The sequence below is a fragment of the Vicia villosa genome, unplaced genomic scaffold (assembly GCF_029867415.1).
Source record: "Vicia villosa cultivar HV-30 ecotype Madison, WI unplaced genomic scaffold, Vvil1.0 ctg.003888F_1_1, whole genome shotgun sequence".
NCBI lineage: Eukaryota > Viridiplantae > Streptophyta > Magnoliopsida > Fabales > Fabaceae > Vicia > Vicia villosa.
In genome coordinates, this window is record NW_026706328.1 from 70,776 (window position 1) to 91,612 (window position 20,837).

The 20,837-nt window shown below is 31.0% G+C and overlaps 1 protein-coding gene and 1 long non-coding RNA gene across 3 annotated transcripts; one reads left to right on the plus strand and one right to left on the minus strand.

Moving 5' to 3' along the window:
* Nucleotides 1-5,412: 5,412 nt before the first annotated feature.
* LOC131641622 (uncharacterized) lies at nucleotides 5,413-14,952 on the minus strand. 2 transcript variants are annotated; one of them, XR_009295578.1, is made up of 3 exons: nucleotides 14,741-14,952; nucleotides 12,683-12,856; nucleotides 5,413-6,110 (listed from the first exon to the last, which is right to left on the minus strand). It is a non-coding gene; the product is annotated as an uncharacterized LOC131641622 (long non-coding RNA). The 2 variants fall into 2 exon arrangements; XR_009295577.1 differs by lacking the exon at nucleotides 5,413-6,110 and having other exon boundaries at nucleotides 10,805-12,856.
* On the plus strand, nucleotides 6,894-11,088 carry LOC131641621 (probable flavin-containing monooxygenase 1). The gene is made up of 5 exons (XM_058911925.1): nucleotides 6,894-7,443; nucleotides 8,143-8,383; nucleotides 9,134-9,312; nucleotides 9,408-9,757; nucleotides 10,605-11,088. Exons 1-5 carry the CDS (start codon nucleotides 6,979-6,981, stop codon nucleotides 10,945-10,947), a joined length of 1,578 nt encoding a protein of 525 aa, XP_058767908.1. The 5' UTR covers nucleotides 6,894-6,978; the 3' UTR covers nucleotides 10,948-11,088.
* Nucleotides 14,953-20,837: the final 5,885 nt, after the last annotated feature.

A 20,837-nucleotide genomic window follows, 5' to 3' on the forward strand; every position in this document is an offset into this window, starting at 1 on the left:
TGTTACAACTTATATGTTTGTAGGAAACTCTTCAACCATCGACATAATCTCACAACACACTTTGCATCAATGCTCATGTGTTAATCTTCTAGCAATGACTTGTATCCATTACAATGAAAATATTATGAGGAAGCATTTCTCAATTATCAGAGAAGACCATTACCTCCTACAGCGTGGAGACATTGCTAGCATTTGATTTAATGCCTTTCTCTAATGCTGCCCCATCAGGACACTTATACTTTATATGTTCAATCTTTCCACATTTCCAACATCTCACAAATGTTTCATTATTTTTATTCACATACGACCTTCATTTATCAACCAACACTAAGTTTGATGAAGTATTATTCTCACCTTTTAATTTTCTTTCTTCAGAAATAATTTTACTAGCAACTTCTTCAAAACTCATAGTTTCCTTCTCATATATCAAAACAGGTTTAATATGCTCATAGGAAGATGAAGCAGACCATATGAGTCTCAAAGATTTATCTTCATCATCAATATTGACTCTAATAGTTTCTAATTCAAAAACAATACCATTTAGAACACTTAGATGATCAAATACTATATTCATCCAAATGCAAGCTATGAAACTACTACTTCAACAATAAATAATTTGATATACCTTTCCTTGATATAGCTCTTCAAGTTTCTCCCAAAGTTCTTTGGCTGACAACGTACCAAGAATATTCGCAAGAATATTCTTAGCCAAAGACATGTGGATTATTCTCGAAGATCTCAAATCTAGTTCCTCCCACTTCTTGTTGTCCATGTTGAAAATGTTTCCTTTTAACGCCTTGTGTAATCCTAATTGTATCAAAACATCTTTAACTTGAATTTTACACAAGCCAAAATTGATTTTTTCCATCAAATTTCTCTAAGTCAATCTTCACTACATTTGAAAAACTTGACATTGTAGCCAAAATCTTTTCCGCAACAAAATAATACTTTTCCAACCAACACAGAGTACAAAATTTCTTTTTTGAAATGGAAGATCAGCGAAAACTGCATTCACATATCATACTAAAATAATTATACACTACCAAATCAAGGCTCTTAATATCAGTTATTGGGGAGTCCGAGGAGTGCCGAATATGTCAATGAATTAATTTTCCATGGATCCAAGAGACCTTGACGTTATATATTCACCCAAAACCATAATACAATAGGAATATAAGTCACCTCTCTTATAAATCCAATAGTAAGGACAATATTGATTATTCTTATATTCCTGTCTCTTTAATTCTTACAAATGTAGTAATTCAATTTTTCTCTATTTCTATAGAAAATTTAATCTTGATTCGAAATTAATATCTCTCAAAATGTGTATAAAATAGTATATCAAAAGGTACAAAATACTCATTTGCCTCAAACAATTATGTTACTATTCTTGATTTGTTGCTTTCTAAAAAAAACGTTTCTTAAAAATTTCCATTTGAATTAAATGCCAAAGTTTTAAAGTGTTAGCAAACATAATTGTATGCTAAATTACAAACATTTAATTTTTTTTACTTAGATTTTTAGACTATGGTTCTTGTAATATTAATTTCGCTTAGTATTAGTCATTTATCATAATTTTTTTCTTAGTTATTTTGGTCAAATAAAAAAAACCTAATTGATTATCTTAATCAATTAGAGTATTAATAGTTGGGTTCCCTATTTAGTATTATAATTTTTGGGTTGCATTCATTTGTAAGCATTGTTTCTTAATTGCATTCGTCTAATAAAAATTAAAATATGTCTCTACTTCGAAAAAATTTCCCAAATTTATTGAACCTTGTCTTCTAGAATTGATAGGCTACTTCGACTAACAAATAGCAAGTACTTGGTTTATAGTTGGTTAATCATGGCAAATACTTGGTTTATAGTTGGTTAATTATGGCAAAATTATTATAGAATGTGGCAAGTGTTGTATAAGTTTGCTAGTTAGTTAGTTGTGAATAAGTTAATTACTTGCATAACAAGTAATGATCACAAGTGCATTGTATATAAAGCAAGTGAGCAATTGAATGAAAGAAGACAATTCTATTGTATTCAATCAAAGGTATCATCATCCCGGTTCATATCCTAATCTTCTCAAATTGGAAAACCGTGGCTTTTTAGTTATAACTATCAACCATTTTTTTCTTCTCGCACCATTGCTTCCACGTTTTCTCTTAGTTTGAATCATGCTTGTTCCTCATCTTTTTGTTAGCTGGAGATTTCGAATAACATATATCTTCTTCGAAGACTTAAGCTTTGGAGATGTAATGAATCTTTCAATTAATGAATAAGGTTACGGCATCATTCGTTCAGGGGTAGGGGCTTCCTCTCTCTACCTCACCACCCCTGGAATAGGGTTTGAAGAATGGCTTTAGATGGCTATTTTTGATAATGTTATGTATGTTGGAGATTCCTAACATCGAAGCTGAATCGAGATAGGTAGTCTTTGAAACCTTGAATGGCCTTTGAAATACAAAGTTGTTGAAACTTAAAGTATTTTGACACATTCACACGAAGGACACGTTGTCACGAATCAAGTGGGGTTCGAGCGAGAAGGTTTGAATTTTGAAAAGATCTGTTTGAAACAACGAGGACAGGTGGAGCCCCAGGGATTCAAAGCGCATGCATGCGAGCAACATGGCAGTTCGTTAGCGTAGGACCGTTAGGGTCGAACTAGTATAAATAAGGGTCTTAGTGATAGGATCCAGGGTGTTCATTTTGTACAAATTACTCAAAAATCACTCAAGTATCAAGCGTTGAGAGAAAGTTTTCGCTGAGAAATATACGTGTAACACCAACAGCTTACATATGTTTGTATATCCTTTACATAATCGAAGTATCTTTTAATTTCCTATACTTTTTCGCCAAGTCTTTTCATATATGCAATTTACATTTCCTTTAAATTATCATCGAAGTTCACTTATGTTTATCATCTAACCAATTTATGTTTCGATGTATTTGTACTTAGTTTTATTTCGCAAGTTATTTATCAATTTATACCATCACGTTATAAAAAGAATAAAAAACCAAGAGAACATGAACCAAAATATCATAAAAGACGACTTTTCGACACATGTCCTAGGATCAATCTAGTCGATCCTGCGAGTAACCAAAGTATATTCATAATTTGGAAGACTAGCGGTTGTTTACCGGAAATCACCGTAAACACTTTTACCTTTGATACTCTTCACCATGAATGAATCTTCAAAATTCATTCACCTGGTAATTCCAATATTTGATTGTTTCTATGACCATTGGTCAATGTTGAAGGAGAATTTGCTTCGATCAAAGGAGTACTGGGTATTGATCCAGAATGGCATAGCGGTAGCACCTACAGATGCAACTCAAGAACATTTGAAAGGTGTTGAGGAGAGAAGTTTGAAATCTTTGAAAGCAAAGAATTACTTATTCCAGTTTATTTAAGGTCGATCATGGAAACCATACTCGTGCACGACACAGCCAAGCATATCTGAGATGCTATGTGTCGCAAGTATCATAGATGTTCGAAGGTCAAAATGGAACACATATAATATTTACGATGATAGTTTAATGTTCTTGCAATGGGGGATATTGAAATAGCTGAGGAGTACTTTGCAAGAACGCTTGTTATTGCCAATCAAATAACTCCACATGAAAAAAAAATGGAGCAAGTGTTGGTTGTTAAGAAGATATTGAGGTCGATGAAAACAATATTCAACTATGTTGTGTGCTCCATTGAAGAGTCCAATTATGTGACAAATCTTTCCATTGATGAGTTGTAAACTAGTTCACTTGTGCATGAGAAAAGGATATTTCATTGAAGAACAAACCTTAAAAGTTTCCAATGCATGAAGAGGTGATGGGAGAGGCATGGGAAGATTCTCAATTGGAGTTTGTATAAGAGGTGAAAAAATAGAGAACTTGTATAATTCTACAAGTTCCTTAAGCTAGGTCACTGCCCAAGTGAGTTTCCTAGCTAGGAGGAAAATGCCAACTATGTTGAATTAAATGGTGAACAAGAATTGAATTTGATGGTCAAAAGTGAGGTAAGAAAATATGCTAATAAGGAAGTATGGTATCTTGACTTTGGTTGCAGCAACCATATGGTTTGAGTTAAAGCTTAGTTTTTTAAGTTCGATAGAAATTTTAGAATAAATTCAAATTAGGAGACAACTCTAAGATGTCAATTTTGGGGAAAGGGAATGCAAATTTATGCATTGGTAAAATGACACATGTAATTATTGATGTATACTATCTACCTAGCTTGAGAAATAATCTCATCAACATTGGACAACTGCCAACAGAAGAATCTAAGTATTATATTCAAGCAAGATTCTTGCTAAATCTTTCATGAAAAGAAAGTTTTAATCTTAATCACTCAAATATCAAAGAATATGATGTATGTAATTCATGAAACAGTTATCATGCCAATGTGATTTCAGACAACTATGTAAATAGAACCTTAATTGTGACATAATATGCACAACTGAGAATCAAGGGTCTTGACACACTTATGAGAAAGAAATGGTAAGGGGCTTATCAAACCTGATGAACATAGAAGAAAAATGCATTGGTTGCTTGGTAAAGAAACATCATAGAGATCTTATTCCAAAACAATAAAATTGGAGAGCAATTTTGAAACTAGAACATGTTCCTTCTCATATTTGTGGGCCAATCAAACATGGGTCACTTAGAGAAAATATGTATTTCATCACCTTTACATATGACTTTAGTTGGAAATTTTGGATCTAATTTTTGAAAGAAAGTTTGGCGCATTTGAGGTTTTCAAAAGATTCAAGGCATTGGTTGAAAGAGAATCTAGTTACTTTATTCAATATCTCATAACTGATAGAGGATGAGACTTTACATCAATTGCTTTTAATGATTTTTGTAGCTTGCAGGGGATTAAAAGACATCTGACTATTTCATATACTACACGGCAAAATGGAGAATCTGAGAGGAAACACACGACGCTTATGAACATGGTCAAAAGTATATTATAATGCAAAAATGTTCCCAAACATTTTTGGACTAATGCAGTAAGATGGGTCACCTATGTCATGCATAGAAGTCCTCCCCACTCTTCATTTTAGAACCCTCCCTAAGTACCCTAAGTACTTCTTACAGTTTAGCTATCAAATCTTCTTTCTCAAGATTTACTATGTCCTCGTTATTTAAATCTTCTTCTTCAACAAGAGGACCCTTAGAATACTCTAGCTAAGACATTGAATGTATATATAAACATGAACACTTAAATGCATCTTACAAAGATCAACAGTGTCTGATGCACCTTTGTCATCCTTCAGAACAATCATCCTAAAAGTGGGGTCCTTATAATAAATTGTATCTACTTCATTATAACCTAGTTCCTTTAGTATACCTACCAACTCAAAATAACTCCACTTATCAACATCAATTTTTGAATCATCACATATTCCTCCTTCATACATAGTTTGTTTACGGGTGCAGTTACCGTGCATAGATAAAAATCTATGCACCATGCATAGATTATTATGGACCTTTGGATCATTGGATCAAATTGTAGACATCAATTGTTATTACTCAATACTTAATACTCATCACTCAATACTGGATTAAAAACATGATCCAATGGCTTATGTAGGCGTATGCATGGTGCATAAGTAAAATCCTTATGCATATTAGCCAAAGCCGTTTGTTTACTATCCATAAGCTCACCACCATGATGAATTTTTAAATTCAGACACTCTTTCGTTTCTACTTAAAAATTTAAAATTAGAAAAGGGGACAAAAATTAGGATATCCCTAAACCCTAAAACAATAATTTACCATGGAGCAAAATTTAGGATACCCCTAAAATTGAGACCCTAAATAATTAACGGTTTCATTGGTGCTTGAACATAAATAACATTGAAACCCTAAAATCCTAACACTAGAAAAAGATGAAACCCTAAATACAAAAATAAATGAGAGTTCATTTCTACAGAGGTTTTTAAATGAGAACAAAATGAAGATACTAATTGTATACAACAAAGATTCTTCAATGGCGTCTTCATCTTCAAAGCTGCCTCCAATCGTTTTCATCTTTGACAACGATTTTGCCTTCAAAGATCCTCCAAACATTGTCTCTTCTAGTCACTCTCTCCTTCAAAGTCTCTTTTGTTTGTCTCCTATGGTTTTGAAATGAAAACGAACAAAATGAATAATTGATCTTAGCCAATCTAATTTTAACTTTATTTAATCTCCACACCACCTAATTTATTTCCACATCGGCATCATATGGCCATTTAATTTAATTTTGACTAACAGATCTAACAGAAAAGACAAATGTAACACATTTTGAAGAGAGAAAACATCAAATTAATATTTTTAAAAGATAAGTGAAAAAAAATATTGAGCCATAAATTTAATAGTAATAAGTTCTCTAAAGTTTAAACAAAATAGAATCATTATAAATAGTAATATTCACAATAAGCTACGTGTCAAACTTCCCTAACAATCACATTACACGATAATGCTATTAATCATTAACGAATTAAATCCCTTTCCTATGTTAGTTTTTTTTTTTGGTAAAACCCCTTTTAATATATTATTGTTTATAAAAAAATCATTAGAGCAATATGCCAAGACAAGTTTATTTCAATATTATAACCAATCAAATCCAATATAGAGCTTGAATACACATTTGTTTGCTACCACAGTCCACATACTATTCATGCATCTTTTCATGTTCACGTACCACGTAAATTCGCACACGTGCTTTTGAACCTAGGCGGCGAAATGAAATATCATCCATATATCTTAGGGTCAAAAAAATACATGCACATATAATATATGCATTTTATATAAATTTAGTGAGTCACTAAAATCATTAAAATCTCAAAGTAATAAAAAAAGAATATGATAAAAATATTATGACATAATTTATCTTCTATATATAGTGTGATAATGATACCCTTTCATTCCCCACACAAACATACACACATTTTGCAACCAAATAATTAAGTCCAACTTTCTTTTTCCACTACAAGCCCTATTATGGCCACTCAAGATCATACCAACCCACCAATTACGGTGTCTAGAATTGGCATCATAGGTGCTGGAGTCAGTGGCATAGCCGTAGCAAAACAACTATCAAACTACAACCCTGTTGTTTTTGAAGCCACTGATTCAATTGGTGGTGTTTGGAGACATTGTTCCTATAGGTGTACTAAGCTTCAATCCCAAACATGGAACTATGAGTTCAGTGATTTCCCTTGGCCAGAGAGAGAGGGTTCTGATTACCCTACTCATGCTGAGATTCTGGAGTACTTGCATCTCTATGCAGTGCGTTTCGATTTGTTTAAGTATGTTAAGTTTAACTCTAAGGTGGTGGAAATCAAGTTTATTCGGGACAAAGATGGATTTGATTTCGGACGTCTGCCTAATGACCATGGAAATCCGCTTCCTGGCCGTCCCGTCTGGGAGGTTTCAGTTCAGACTAATGAATTGAACACTTTTCAGGTCTTTATTTACTTTTAACTCATAATCTAATTTTAAACTTATTCTAACCTATAACATTAATCGAGAAATTGAGAAAAAAATATTTGCGATCACAATGAGTCACAATATCAAAATTTATGATGATTTGTGACCAAGACGTGATCGCGGTTAAAAACTGAAGACTACTTGACTAAAATTTTGAAAATAAAATGTATGTCATAACAATTTGAGCCGCAAGATCAAGTTTTAAGATTGCATTAGCAGCATTTGATTGTGATTCTGACAGCAACGAGCATTAGCAGCATTTGATTGCGATTTTGACAGCAACAAGAATCGTGACACAGCTGTAAGATAAAATCTGGATGATAATTGATTGATGAAGAGTATGAAACAAAAAGAAAACTTTACATAAAAGAGTAAACATGCATGGAATAAAAGTATTTTGAATTTGTCTATATATGAACCAATTGACATTGTTTGTCCCTTTTCAGGTGTCCTTCCCTGTTTCTCTGATAGAAACATAATACATGCATGGGTAAAATTTGGTAACAAATTGAAAGATAAAATAAGAAAAGAAAGTCACTTTTACATAGACAAGATTTTTTTTAAAAACATCCTTGTTTTAAAATAGAAAATCTTTAATTTCTTTTACTTGCTATTTGGTATAAATGGTTTAATTGAGAAAACTAAGAATTTTACTTTGCATACTTGATTTTACAGAGGTACCACTTTGAGTTTTTAGTGGTTTGCACTGGAAAATATGGTGATATACCATTGATGCCAACATTTCCAAAGAACAAGGGACCTGAGGTGTTCAATGGTAAGGTTCTACATAGCCTTGATTATTGTAAACTTGACAAAGAAGCTACTAGTGACCTTGTTAAGGGAAAGAAGGTTGTGGTGGTTGGTTACAAAAAATCAGCTATTGATCTAGCTCTGGAGTGTGCCCAGGCAAACCAAGGTAACGACAAATGCTCTAACATGCTTGTAATCGCAGTTACGGACCATAATTTAAATATATAATGTGAATAACATAATCGTACATAAAAATAAATAGCACAAAAATCATAGTGGCAATATAACTATTATTGGTAAAAAAAAATTAATTTTTTATTAATTTTTTATAACAATTATTTATTTGTCATATTTTATTTATGTATTTTACTTTAAGGGGGTTGATCCTTAATTTTAGAATATCTTAATTTAACTTTTATTTTAACAAACTATCGTTAACTTAAATAATTACAATTTTGTAAGTTTATGCATTTTAGATATTTTGTTAATGTCTTCTCAGGGTTTTTTCTTTATTTTATAGTTAACTGGCCAGGACATTTATTTTAATTGATTGGATTGTGTATCTAATCATTAATAAAATAATTAGATTTGATCAAAAAACAATTTATCTATGTTGATATGTAAATCTTCTATTAAACATTTGCAATTCAAAAATAGTAATCATCATTTTCTTTCAATCTAACATGTATTGGCTTATCCCTTAAAGTTGGTAGCTATGTAAAAATATTTAAATTCAATTGTGTGAGTTTGAACCTGCAATATCAGGATATCTCACTTATTGATCGTTGAAATTTCAGCCCAAAAATACATGCATTGGTTTATTTTTGAGTTTGTTCTTTAAAAGTCATTTAATTTCCTTTTTTCCACTGTAAAATTTCAAACATGATAATAAGGGTTGTTGTAACTTGTTATGAAGGACCTGATGGGCAACCATGCACAATGATAATAAGGAGTTTGCATTGGACACTTCCCCATTATCAGATGTGGGGAGTACCATTTTTCTTGTTCTATGCAACAAGATCTGCACAGTTCCTCCATCAAACACCAAATCAGAGCGTACTCAAATCCCTTTTATGCCTCCTATTATCTCCAATGGTAAATTAGAGATGTATTTTGATTATGAATTTTTTTAGTAATTACCAAAGCTTTATTTACTTAATTTGTTTTATTGAATTAATGACATTAAACAGAGGCGTGGGATTTCAAAATTCATAGAGTCCTACTTGCTTTGGAAGCAGCCAATGGAGAAGTATGGATTGAAACCAGACCACCCTTTTGAGGAAGATTTTGCATCTTGTCAAATAGCTATAACCCCAGAAAGTTTTTTCAATGAGGCTGATAAGGGGAAAATCATCTTCAAAAGAGCATCAAAGTGGTGGTTTACAAATGATGGAGTTGAATTTGATGACAACACTAAAATAGATGCTGATGTTGTTATTTTTGCAACTGGTTATGATGGGAAAAAGAAACTCAAATCCATTTTGCCTGAACCTTTCTGTAGCTTGTTGGAATACCCTTCTGGTACCATGCCACTGTACAGGTAAGTAAAAGTTTTTAATTTTGCACAGAATTATTTTACATTTTTCTATTCAAAAATAAAACATTATCAACTCTCTCAGTAGTCAGTTACATTTTGGTCTCTGCGTCTTTTTTTCTCTGTCCTTATAATATGGATATCTTCAAAAAATTGTTAATTATTACTAAATTCCAAAATAGAGCAACTTTTTTTTATAAGAAGTCCTTCTGTAGTAAAAGTTCAGTAGAATCACTGATTAATATAGAAAAATGATTATTTTTTACATGGAACTCTATGATTGATTAACTTTTTCACTCATCACTTATGTTTTCCATTTACTAAAAAACAATAGTTTGACCCCTCTATATACAATTGACAATGACATTAGTGTGTACTATTTCATAAAGATTTGCTTGTACTAAGTAGCTCTTTTGACTAGTACATGACAAGTTATCATATTAATAAATAAAGTAATTATTGAAAAGAAAATAATGACAACAAATAATTTGACACAAGCAAATTATTAAAACAAGAATTATTAAATAAGACAGAGAAAAATGGGGTGGAATAAGATTGACATATTAGAGGATTTATGCCTAAAACTTAACCCACCATACAAAAACGTATAGACAAAACGGACATTTCAAGGTGTCGTGCCTGCAGGTCCACCCTACCCTCATTTTTTTCAGGGCGGGTCAAGGTTTTAGACATGCGCTCGACACAATGTCCGCCTCACCCCCGTTTTCTTGCGGCTTATGCGAGGCGTGCATGCCTATTTGCCACTCTTATCGTTTTATTTGAACCAAGTTTCATTTCCTTAACTTCTCTATAGTTAAGAATGTATAGTCAAGTTTCATTTTTTTAATGGCAGGGGGACTGTTCATCCATTGATTCCAAACATGGCCTTTGTGGGTTATGTTGAGAGTGTTTCAAATCTGTACACTTCAGAGATACGTTCCATGTGGCTATCTGGACTAATTGATAACAAATTTAAGCTCCCAACTGCTGATAAGATGCTTTCGCAGACAATTAAGGACATGGAAACTATGAAAAAGTCTACTAGGTTTTACAAAAGGAACTGCATCACAACTTTTGGTATCAACCATAATGATGAAATTTGTGAGGATTTGGGTTGGCATACTTGGAGGAAGAAGAACTTGATTAAAGAGGCATTCACTCCTTACACTGCTGGTGACTATAAGAAGGAAGATTGAGATTTTTATTTGGTTCTTAATCTATGCTATTTTATTGTCGCATTTTATAATAAGAATTTGTGTAAGAAAAATAACTGATGTGTGTTTGGTGTTCTTTAAAACTAGAATGAATAAATGAAGGACTAGTTTTTCATATAATAACTTCTTACCCTTCAATTTTTGAGCATATTATTTCAGGGATCGGTTAGATAAGTTTAACTGACATTGGTTATAATGCATACTTAGCTTTCCAACTGAAACTATATTGAGGGGGTGGGTTGAGAAACTCTCTATATTATTTTGGGTAGCGTGTGCAGGATTAGCCCATTGGACTATTCAAAAGATTGGGCTTGTTTTGCTTTAATGAGTTTCAGGCCCAATATAACTATGCAGAAATTAACTATTAATTTGAAATGGAGGAGATATATGTTAACCTTTAGCCTTAAATGCATTTTTTATCCTCTATTTTTTTTTTTTCTCTTTAGAGTTTTAGTCCTCCATTTTAAAACTCAACCTTTTGTTCCCCTATTTAACTAACATGTTTTAGAATTTTCTAGATCCCTTCAATTTTTTTCATTATAATCTGCATCAACTCTGGTTTTTTATTTGGTGTTTCGTCAGCAAAACTGAAAGGACCAAAAAATTTAGAACATGTTAAATAGAGGACCAAAAACCCTACAGGGAAGTATATGATGTCTGGGAAATTATTATGAAATACTACAGGAAACTACAAGCTAAGAAAATGGATAGTTTGAATGATTCCAGAAAATGAAACATAAAGCTATTTTCCCTATCTACCAAACATCAAATGGTGATGAGTTTGAGAAAATTTTAATTGCAACCTCTGCTATAGGGAAGAACGGTAGAAGCTAGAAACCGTTGCAAGGGAAAAGAAAAGGTAAGTCTCTCAATTCTAAGTTCATATCTTTATACATGAACAAATGTGAATTTGTTACTGTTAAGAGTCTCACATCGGACAATATATGGCCTGAACATGTCCTTATAAGTGGGGGCAATCCTCACCCTACAAGCCGGTTTTGTAGGGTTGAGTTAGGCCCAACCACACGTCTTAACATGGTATCAAGAGCCTCGTTCAAGATCCGGTGGACCATCTTCTATGGTTTCCGTTATATGGCCACCCGCCATTTATTTCCACGCTCCAGTTGTCTAATCCTGGGCGTGAGGGGGTGTGTTAAGAGTCCCACATCGGACAATATATGGCCTGAACATGTCCTTATAAGTGGGGGCAATCCTCACCCTACAAGCCGGTTTTGTAGGGTTGAGTTAGGTCCAACCACATTTCTTAACCGTTACAAATGATTTCGAAACATAACTCCTATCAGCAATAGGGGAAAAAGAGAATTTACCCCACTTATTTTGCAGATTTAACATTGGTTTTGATTCCTATGAATCAAAAGGGGATTTACACCACTTATTTTGGACATTTAACATTGGTTTTGATTCCAATGAATAAGCTTCCAGTGTGGTAAATATGTAACTTTTACAATCAGTGGTAAATATGTAACTTTTACAATCAGTGATAACACGCATGGAACGGTATTAAAAAAAAGAGTGGACATCTTACATTATGGAAAACCGAATAGCTTGCTTATATTATTCCTACCCAGAAAAACCAAACTTTGACAACAATTAGCATCAAATGTGCTCATAAATTCACATTTCATACACAAATTATGCTACATATATATTCAACAATATAAGTAGGTTTTTCTTAATTGACATTGTTTTGTCGTACCTGAACCTTTCTCTTCATTCTGTTGTTAGAGCAATGTCTGAATCTTTCTCTTTATTTTGTTGTTAGAGCAATGTCTTTTTTGTTGCTCTAAACAATTTGTAAAAAGAATTGAACTCAAAGTTGTTTGATATTTTCAATTGCATCTTTTTCACATATTGACTGGTCATTAAATATCTACAAGTTGAAACATATAAATAAATTAAACAAGTATGTGGTAAAACAAAACATTATCGTAGCTAAAGGTTTAAAGAAGGCCTTCATCAGAGCAGAACATCGAAATAAACTGCAAGGCGATATAATATATTCAATCATAACAAAATGTAATTGCACACTAATACTAAATGTCGAGGAAAGCAACGACAATACATGACTACGATAGGTTGGAAATAAGTAAGAAACCAATCAATGAGGGGGAGGAATGGACAGAGCATGTCCTCACCATACAACTTGTATTACAGATAAAAACTAGATATATGTATATATAGTGTTGCAAACTGAGCCTAGGAAGTAGAGTTATGCAGAAAAATCTTGGTACTAAAATTTTACAAATCTTTACAAATTCTCCTTACTGCCATGTATTTCATAAAAACTTGGTATTAAATTTTTCTAGTGTGTCTACACAACTTGTTGTTTGTTAAACTTCTTGTGTTTCAGATTCTCATCTCCCTAAACATAATTGAAGATCAATGGTGGCTGCTGCTTCTATTAGTATTCTTTAACACTTCAAGTACATGCATTCAATGCCCCAAAGATTAGTGCATACTAAACTCTGATGCATCACTATATCATAAAAGAAATTGAATATAGAACCATAACACACTAACAATCCACAGCCAACAAAGTACTAGACCTGCACCCAATTTTTAAGACAGTGAATAGAATAACTCCCTCCCTCTTACTGATAGAACTTTACCACCAGAAAAAATTCTCTGCTTGTTAAAGCAGATTCATGAACCAAGGATGGTGAAAATTAAACATATAGAGCTATCCATATGAAGATAGAGAGCGTTGTGACTATGGCTACCCTTAGAATGTGTGTTTTTGTAATGATTGTAATCGGAAACATACTTAGAACTTGCATATTTCTTGAAATGGTTTGTCAAAATCTTAATAATCCTTAGAACTTGGGTTAAGCCTTACACAGCCTAACAAAACTAGACTCTTAACACACACTCACACCTAAGAGTGAACATCTGTAGCTTGACCTTCCATACAAAACTAGACCCTTAACACACACTCACACCTAAGACTGGACATCTGGAGCTTGACCTGCCAGTGACCTTGATAGCAAGTGGCCAAAGATATCTTGGATAGGCTCTAATATAATGTTAGAACTTGGCTTGGTCTAGTTCAACTTTACAAAACTTAAAGAGTTCCCTCACTTGTAAACTTATGTTTAAGCCATATCTCATTCAATATGAGACTCTTTAACAATAACATGTTACCAACGTCCCACATTCAAAGATACTCTATGCAAAAGATCCAAAAGGCATGAAATGATAACCAGCGATAGATTTAAGAAACTGATTTTCCATACTTGACAGACTTGGATTATGTAGCACCGACACCTCTGGAAAAAAATGTATATCAGTGTCCATCGGTGTTGGACTGACACTTTTTTTGATTACGTTGAATTTATTCATTTTTCAAATTATTACAGGTGTCAACGTGGTAGTATCAGTGTCAGTGTCCGAGCTTCATAGGACTTAGAGGGATTCTTAGCTCCATTTGGGTGTACAAATAGAAGTAAAAACACAATAGCATTGCAAGAAATAAATCAAATGATTCAAACACTATGGTACACAATTTGAATTAAAACCCTAATTAGTTTTTCCACAATTTCACGGAAGATCAAAACTAACTGAATCACATTTCGAACACATGTATCATAGTTCTAATTGAAGGAAATGTATGATTACATCAACTAAATACAAAGGAAAATGCCACAGTCGTAAACTGAGTTTTCTTCTCTTTCGTTTGCAAACTCTCAAGCCCTAATACAAAACCGCCACAACCAAGACATGAATTTACAACAAAAAAATGGAGAAGGATGCTTACCGAACGGTAAAGGAAGGAGCGGCTTCTAAAGGTGCGAGCAGGGAGGAATTGGAAAAAACGACAGCGGAAAACGGACGGAATAGCTACGGCATATAACTTGACGACGGCGGAGAAACGGAGAGGATGCGATTGTAAACAATATGAGAGTGTGAAAAGGAAGAAACTGAGAAGGCTAGCCGCGAGTGAAGAAATCGTATAGAGATTTATTTATTTTTACAAGAGAATATAAATAATTGGCAGAGTTACGGTGTTTTTTATAAAATCTTTAAATGTTAAATTTTATTTGGTTTTACTAAAACCAAATAAAATCAAAATCTACTAATTTTAATTTTAATTTTATAAGACTAAACCGTTTTAATCTTATAAAATTTTATAAAATTAGTAAAAAAAAATTTAAAAAATTAAATTTAAATTTTAAGAATTAAAATTAAAAAAATTTTAATATTTAGAAATCATTTTCAAAATAAAAAAAAATACAATAACAAAAATCAAAAAGGTGTTAACTTATAAAAACTAAAAGAGTATTTAAGCTTTAAGAGTCTGTCTGGTGCGCAGGATAAAAGACAGAATAGGATAACTGTATCATATCATATCTCAATCCAGTGTTTGCTGACACAACAGGAAAGGATAAATTAATCCTGAAACTTATCCTTTCTTGTCTCACTAGTTTAAATTGTTATGAGTTAGGTTAGAATCCAGCAGTATAGGATAAAAAAATATCTACTAATTTACCCATATAAAATATAATTTAAAATAAAAAATTAAATATGACAAAATATATATAAAATTTAATTTGATATTAAATTAAAATATTAATAAATAATTTTAAAAAATATATATATGAATGTCATAAGGATAATTTTTTAACTTCATAAAATATAAAAAATTAGAATTTTTAAAAATAAAATAATTATTAAAATTTTAAATAAATTCTTGAAAGAGTAATTTTGTCATTTATATATATATATATATATATATATATATATATAATTATTTACTCAATAGTGCACTGACAGTGTAAAATAATTTTACACTGTCATCGAATAGAAAATCTTAAATGTGTCATGTCATTAAGATTTTTTAAATAAAAAAATGGTTTAATTGAATACATGGGTGGTGATTGGTTGACAGTGTAAATATATTTTACACTGTCAGTGCATCACCCTTTTCTCATATATATATATATATATATATATATATATATATATATATATATATATATAGGGGACGACTCAAGTGAGAACACTTGGTTATTATAAGAAATGAGAACAATGAATCACGGCCATTAAATTTAGATTTGTTGATTTTAATGGACTGGATTGGTTTCTTTTTCTATGTTGATTTAAAATAAATATTAAGGATCATAAGAAAAGAAACCAATCTAGTCCATTAAAATCAACAAATCTAAATTTAATGGTCGTGATTCATTATTCTCATTTCTCATAATAACCAAGTGTTCTCACTTGAGTCGTCCCCATATATATATATATATATATATATATATATATATATATATATATATATATATATATATATATATATATCCCTCATATATATTAGGAGGGATCAAATTACACCCGAAGAGTTACACCACGAGTTACACTCGTTCAATAACTACATTTCGAATTAATATTTTTTAAATTCAATCGTTGGATTGAAACATAATATCATATAGATCATACCTATAAAGTTTGAGCTTAATCTATAATGATTTACTATACAATCAAGATATCCAAAGATTAACGTCAAAATGAGCTTTCATATAACGTTAATTTTGATGTAATTCAATGACATAGTAAATCATTATAGATTAAGCTCAAACTTTATAGGTATGATCTATATGATATTATGTTTCAATCCAACGGTTGAATTTAAAAAATATTAATTCAAAATGTAGTTATTGAATGAGTGTAACTCGTGGTGTAACTCTTCGGGTGTAATTTGATCCCTCATATATATATATATATATATATATATATATATATATATATATATATATATATATATATATATATATATATATATATATATATATATATATATATATATATATATATATATATATATATATATATATATATATATATATATATATATATATATATATATATATATATATATATATACTCAACAGTGTTAATAAGTTTTTTTAATTATAGAAAATTATTATTTTTATTATCAATTTATAAATTTCAAAATCTTTTACAAAAATATATAATTGTTTTACAAGGGCATATATATATATATATATATATATATATATATATATATATATATATATATATATATATATATATATATATATATATATATATATATATATATATATATATATATATATATATATATATATATAAATTATTTGAAATTATCTACTCAATAGTGTTAATAAATTTTTTTAGTTAAAGAAAAATATTATTTTTTTTACCAATTTATAAATTTTAAAATATTTTACAAAATAGTTTAGAAAAAATATATAATTATTTTACAAGGTATATATATATATATATATATATATATATATATATATATATATATATATATATATATATATATATATATATATATATATCATGTCTCTATCATATCCTACGCACCAAACGTACCCTAATAGTTTTAAAATTCAATGTATATATTTTATGTTGTATAAGTTATTTTAAAATAAGCAATGTACACCATCTTTTACATCAATAACTATACAACTATTTGTACAATTAGGCTCAAAATGAATAGAATAGAGTCGAACTCGTTCTTATTCAATTCGATTCAATAAGAATTGATTTAGTTCTAAATCTTACTCGAGTTTGACATGAACTTTTTTTAACTTAAACTCGACTCATTTTTAACTTAAACTCGACTCATTTAAAGATAATTTAAATTATTGATTCAAATCATTAGATTCATTTAGTTAGATTTAGCTTGTTGGCTATTAGGATTAAAAAAAAGTTTATAAGTATCATTTCTTTATATTTAATATTTTAAATTAATTTTTTTTATCATATAAATAGATTTTACTACCTCAAGTCATTTTTATATCAGACACGTTATTTTTTAAATCTATTAAATAATTAATGTATCTGGTCTATTTTTATATCATATAGGGGGTGTTCGAGGTGCGGTTTGTACAGTTTTTACGTAAAAAATATCCAAACCGCAAGAGAAAAAAAGTGTGGTTCGGTTTGATTCGGTTGGCTTTTAGAAATAAAACCGAACCAAACAAACTCAATCAAATGCGGTTTGGGTTGGTTCAGTTTTTTTTTAAATTATTAAGTCATACATACACATATAGATGACAACATAACTTTGTATTTAATCTTTTATGCGTTATCAAATAACAACAAAACTCACCATATTTGAACAACAACTTTCCATTTAATATCCAGAAATAAGATTAGATAAAAGTGGAATAAAAAATATAAAATAGTAGCATAAAACAATATCAAAAACTATAATGAAATAAAAAAAAAAAGAGAAGTGAAAGATTAGAGAAGATGAAAAAGAAAGAACAAAAGAGAAGAGAAATTAGAGAATAAGAGGAGCATTAAAAATATAATTAGTATAATAAAAATAATAAGATGAAAAAGAAAGGATTTAAGTGATGAGAGACTAGAGAAGAAGAGGTGATATGTACTTGAAAAAGAAGATGAGAAAAAGATGTGATACGCTAGGTTAGGTTTGAGAAGACTTAAACTAAAACCTTTAGTGTGAGAAAGGGGAGATCATTCGTAATAGTAAGACTAAGGCATAATAGGTTTGAGTTTGGGTTGGATGCGATTTGGTTCGGTTTGTAAATTACAATCCGCAAACCGAATTGAACCGCGCGGTTTTGTTAAAAAGTCGTCCAAACACATCCGAACTAAATGTTGTTTCTTGCGGTTTCGATTTGGTTCGGTTCAGTTTTGCGGTTTTGTATTGGACCAATTTGATTTTGAACACCCCTAATATCAGATTCATTGATTGTTGAATGAATCTAAAAAATAACTTGTCTCTTATAAATAAGACCAAATGGAATAATTTTTTAAATGTTATTTTAACAAAAGTAAAGTGCACTCACCAATATAAATCTTTGATATAAAAATTTTAATCTAATTAATTTTTAAAACTAATAGTAGTCTATACGAATATAATCTTCAATCATTATATAGAATTTTGATCTAATTATTTTATTTAATATGAAAATTTAATCTTTAATTACGGTATATATTCTTTATGTATATGATTTTGATTTCATTTATATAACTCTTTTTTAGAAATATTATACTCACCTGAGAATATAAATAATCGAGCGATAAGATTTAGAATAAGTTTTTAAACCTACTATTGGATTCATATCATGATATGAATTTCCTAAACCTCCATCATGTATCAAACCTAGTTTGTTCTAATCCCCAAATCAGGACCTGATATGGAACCCCACCTTTAATCAAACTTGAACTTAAGTGAAGAGATGTTGATGATAATGGGGACTTAGTGATTCACTCCAATTTCCCTAGAATTCTACACATAGAAAGAGTTCTCTTCAACCTTGATTAAATCCCTCTTCTCTTTGATCAACATTTCTGAGTTTGAAAGAGGTGATAAGATGATGATGAAGATGGTGATGATGATGAAGATGATGATGATGATGATGGATCCTAGCTTGCTTCTTCTTCAAAGGAGTCAAAATCTCTCATGCAAATGCTTGCATCCAAAAACTTCTCCTTCTTCTTCACTTTGAACTACATGTTTTTCTTTCCTCACTCATTCTCTCTCAATTTTTCTGTTATGAGAAGTAAAAAATAAATAAATAATGAGTTTTTCTTAAGGTTTTTCACTTATATACTTACTCTAAGACTTTACTCATTTTCTTTGCCTTTTTATCCAAATCCATATCCTATGTCATGCTTTTAATTTAGCCCACTAATTAAGATTGAGAAAAAAAGGTATATTACAAATGTGTCATATTATATTGACCCTGAGTAAAGGAGAATTCAAGTAAAACAAAAAAGGAATGGAATGCTTACACCGAACATTGTATTGGTTGTGGAGGATGTGTAGGAGAGTCATAAATAATATGACCTCATTGTTTGCAATAATTAGAAATTTTTTTATTACAACTACGAGCAACATGTCCAAATTGTTTGCAAGAGAAACATTAAACCTTTCACATATCACACCCTTTACCTTGACTTTGAGCAACATATGCAACAATTATAGGCTTGAAAATGACAGCATCATGAGACATGGTTTTTTGAATAAAGAGACGTTCCTCCCTAAGAAGTTTTCAAACATAGGTATCTAAATAAGGAACATGGTTCCTATTCAACAAAGCATGCCTAACAACCTTAAGTTCTATATAAAGCTTCATAAAAAATTGATGTCGACTACTAGTATTGTATACCTCTTGGGCAATCACAAGAGAAGTCTTAGTGTAACTCGGTGAACTGACTTTTATTTTTATAAGCAACAATGTTGCGGTGAGCATGAGTCGCCAACGACTTTTATTTTGTCCAATTTTAGGAAAGGTAAAAAGTACAGAAAAAGACCTTTTTTTAAAAGAAAACGGGCTCGGGGGGTAAGTTATGAAAAGGGAAGGTGTAAGCACCCTTTTCATCCGTAGTTATCTACGGGCTCTTAATTTACTTAGCTCAATGTTTGTTTTGTTTGATTTAAGTTGAAAAGGGACTTAAGGACTTTAGCGTAAATGCGTAGCCTTAGTCTTTGAAAGAATATCGAAAAGATGTTTTTTAGTTGAGCTGGGCCGATTAAGAGCACTACCCTAAATAGTTGATCTTTTTCTGTACTTTTTAAAGTTCCTAGGACTATCCATACTATATAGAAGTAGGTAGTCCTTGTTTATATTGGACGTGCGGGTCATCGAAGGGTCATCGAGGTCGTTTGAAGGCAACAAGTAGAGGTACCTTTAGCAAGTTCGAAGGGACGATCGTCACTTTTTCATAGGCAACAATCGAGGGTCATCGAGGGACTTAGTGACGATTTTATATCGAGGGACTTTTGCTAGTGGGTACCTCTACATTTCGAGGGACACAACCTTTTTATCAAAGGCAACCAAGAGGGGCGTACCCTAAGGGTGGGTGAGTGCAAGTGTGTTGGATTC

Coding starts and splice junctions, on each gene's coding strand:
- LOC131641621 (XM_058911925.1), top strand. CDS start 6,979: ATGGCCACTCAAGATCATACCAACCCACCAATTACGGTGTCTAGAATT. Junction 9,313..9,407: donor GCCTCCTATTATCTCCAATG/GTAAATTAGAGA, acceptor GACATTAAACAG/AGGCGTGGGATTTCAAAATT. Junction 9,758..10,604: donor GGTACCATGCCACTGTACAG/GTAAGTAAAAGT, acceptor TTTTAATGGCAG/GGGGACTGTTCATCCATTGA.